General features: G+C 43.0%; 1 protein-coding gene across 1 annotated transcript; it reads right to left on the bottom strand.

Moving 5' to 3' along the window:
* Positions 1 to 2,298: 2,298 nt before the first annotated feature.
* Positions 2,299 to 3,249, bottom strand: LOC105069285 (olfactory receptor 9G19-like). The gene has a single exon (XM_074372989.1). It carries the CDS (start codon positions 3,247 to 3,249, stop codon positions 2,299 to 2,301), a length of 951 nt encoding a protein of 316 aa, XP_074229090.1.
* Between the last annotated feature and the right edge of the window lie 90 nt (positions 3,250 to 3,339).

The following is a 3,339-nucleotide window of genomic DNA, read 5'->3' as shown; positions in this document are numbered from 1 at the left end:
TCAGAGCCAGTCATGCTAAAGCATCTCGTATAGAATGACGTCTCAAGTTGTGTGTCCCCTGCAGGAACTCTGCTCCTTGCTCCCTTCACTGGAGCACTTAAAATTCTAGGGAAGAGCGTGTCCCTCTAGTACCAGAAAATCAGTACCAAGAAGTGAAGATATGACACTCTAGCAGCTTGGACAGCTCAGAGGACCAGAACCACTAGTCAAAAAGCACGTCACCATTTTTGTCCTCTTGTTTTCTCCACTGTGTAAGGAAGTATATGATGTCCTAGGGTTAACTACCGGACTGAATTTGAATTCTAGGTGAGGGTTATATATATCATTAATGGAATTCTCTTTAGAAGACTCTGTGTGTGTGTGTGTGTGTGTGTGCGTGTGTGTGTGTGTGTGTTTGGCATAAGAATAACCCTTTGAGAGCCAGGTCAGACTGTCTGAGGTCACAACTCAGATCGCAGAGAAGCCAAACCACTTAGCTGCCCCAGAGCCCAGCTGCTTACCCTTGGTCAGGAAGGACACTCTGGGAAGTGACACCCTCTGCCCTCTCCTCTGATGTCTTGGGCTGCCCTGTTGGACCCAATATATGTATTTCCTCAGCAGCCCCTTGGGACCCCTCCCACAGAACAGCCCAGAAACAGACATCTCAGTCTCCAAAGACACAATTAAAGTTCATTTGGATTATGGGGATAATATAGTAATTAGGCTATGATGAAATGAGGAGTATTTCATTAAAAGTGGACTCGCAACATGGACGTAAGTCACAGTGTAATCATACATGTAGTCACATGTATCTGACAATAGAAACTCCAAATTGTGCTAATTAGACTTTCCTAGGAATTACCTGGTGATCTACAAGGTTTTTCCCTGCCATATGCGCCTCTCTCTGTCCAGGCTATGCTTCCCTGTCTCACTTTTCAGGAAACTCCTATCAACCCTTGGTGCTACAGCCTCAATTGCAACCCTCCAAAATCCTCATGTCAAAGCCCTAACCTCCAGTGCCTTGGGAGGTGACTGCATCTGGGGACAGAGCCTTTACAATGGTAACTGACTTAAAACGAAGTGGTTAGGATGAGCCCTAATCCAATCTGAGTGGTGTCTTTACAAAAACAAAAATCGGAAATTTGGACACACAGAGAAATACCAGGGATGCTTGTGTACAGAAAACAGACCCTGTGAGGATCAAGCCAGTAGGTGGCCGTGTGCGTGCAACGGGGAGAGGCATCAAAACAGATCAGCCCTGATGGCACCCGGATCTTGGTCATTTAGCCTCCAGAACCGTGAGGAGATTTCCTCTGTTTACGACACCAGGCTGTGGCGTTTTGTTATGGCCACCTTAGCAAAATGATGTACAGCTTATCAGCACCAGGGCGTTTATGTTGGTAAACTCCACATTTTATATGTATAGAGACTACTCGAATTAGGAAATGTGACCCATGAACATATTCTTTAATTTTTCATTCAGTCATACATAAAACTGAACAAAGGAATCCAAACATTCATATGGCCTTGTATCAATGATTGGTTTAACTCATAGAGAGTTTCACTCTGAATCCTCTCTTTGATGTAAAGCTTTTCGAAGTCTGTCCCTCTGCTCATCTATCTCTATCTATATGTCCATTTCTGTCTGTTTCATAAAGCAGTTCTTCTTTTACCCTTGGTTCTTTTAATTCTTGGTGAAAATATTATTTTATTGGAATCCTGCAGTGACTCTAAAGACGTTTGTTCTTCCCTACATACATTGTCAAGGAAATCTCTGCATTATAGCAAGCAAAAATGTGAAAATAAGAAAAGAGAAAATAAATGTATTTTGCAGGGCATTTTACAGTAGGTAGTTCACTTATGACCTCTTAAGTAGCTCTCCCTCCTAACAAATAACTACATGCCTCTGGAGCCAGAAGCCCTGGGTTTGCATCCTTGTCTTCTCACCCATGAATTGCTTGATTAGAAGCAAGCCATTTCATCCATCTAAACATGAGCGTGATTCCATAACCAGAATTAGCATTCCATATTAGAGATTAAAATGTTGTACTTACAAGCAGCTTACAAACGGTCAAGTAATTTTAAAAATTGAAGAAAAAAAAAAAACACTTTCAACTTTTCAACTTTCTCAGAATCACAGCATTACAATAGAATCTATTCCCAGCTAGTATGCATAGCAGTTTTCCAGCTTTTCTTTTTTATTTATTTCTGAGACCACAATCTCTTATCAATGACATAAAGACTATCTGTAAAAAAAATAAAATAAAATAAAATGATAATAATAATAGTTAATAATAATAATAATAATACAGCCTTTGTTTACCAAAGCCTCTGTCTGGGAAACGTGGCTCTATCTAACATTTTCCTCAGGGCACCTTTAACGTCTTTATTTCTTAAGCTATAGATCAAGGGATTCAACATGGGAATCACCACCGTGTAGAACACCGACACCACTTTATCCCTTTCCAGGGCATAGCTAGTACTTGGCCGGGAGTAAATGAAGAGAATGGAACCGTAGTACAAGGTGACAGCTGTCAGGTGAGAGCCACAGGTGGAGAAGGCCTTGAGGCGGCCTTGGGTGGAGCGGATCTTCAGGACGGCAGCAATGATGAAGAGATAGGAGGCCAGGATGAGCACAGAGGGAGTGATGACATTGGAGGCAAGTATAAAATAGAGCACCGCCTGGTAACTCTCCTCCACATCACAAGCCAACTTGACAAGCGGAGGCAGATCACAGAAGAAATCATCAATGAGGCTGTCCCCACAGAAGCTCAGGGTAAATGTTTCACTGGTGATGATGGCTGAGTTCAGAAAGCCACCGAAGTATGAAGCTGCAATGAGACTGGCACATAACCGTGGGGACATCACCTGGGAATAAAGCAAGGGGTTGGAGATGGCCACATAGCGGTCATAAGCCATGGCGGCCAACAGATAACACTCACTGTAGGCCAGTCCAGCTGAGAAGAAGAACTGAGCTGCACAGCCAGCAAAGGAGATGCTTTTGTCATCAGAAATGCAGGTTATCAGGATTTGGGGGGCATAGACAGAAGCATACCAGAGATCCAGGAACGAAAGGTTTCCAATGAAGAAATACATGGGCGTATGGAGCTGAGAATCAGCACAGATCAGAGAAATCAGGGTGATGTTCCCCAGGAGACTGAAGATATAAATGATGAGGAAGATGCAAAAGAGAGCTCTCTGTAACCATGGATCTGTCGTGAACCCTAAAAGTATGAACTCCTTCACTGTGGTGGAATTTCTCCCGTCCATCGATTTTGGGTCTCTTTGGTTCCTTTCTGTGGAAAAATTAGTCAGCATGTCATGACTTAAGATACAGGTATGTCAGCTCCCCATCATTTG

Source organism: Camelus bactrianus, chromosome 10, assembly GCF_048773025.1.
Source record: "Camelus bactrianus isolate YW-2024 breed Bactrian camel chromosome 10, ASM4877302v1, whole genome shotgun sequence".
NCBI lineage: Eukaryota > Metazoa > Chordata > Mammalia > Artiodactyla > Camelidae > Camelus > Camelus bactrianus.
Note: the sequence above shows the minus strand (reverse complement) of the source record. Positions and strands in the feature narration are given on the sequence as shown.

Bases quoted from the DNA above. Each gene is read 5' to 3' on its own strand.
- LOC105069285 (XM_074372989.1), bottom strand. From the start codon at position 3,249: ATGGACGGGAGAAATTCCACCACAGTGAAGGAGTTCATACTTTTAGGG.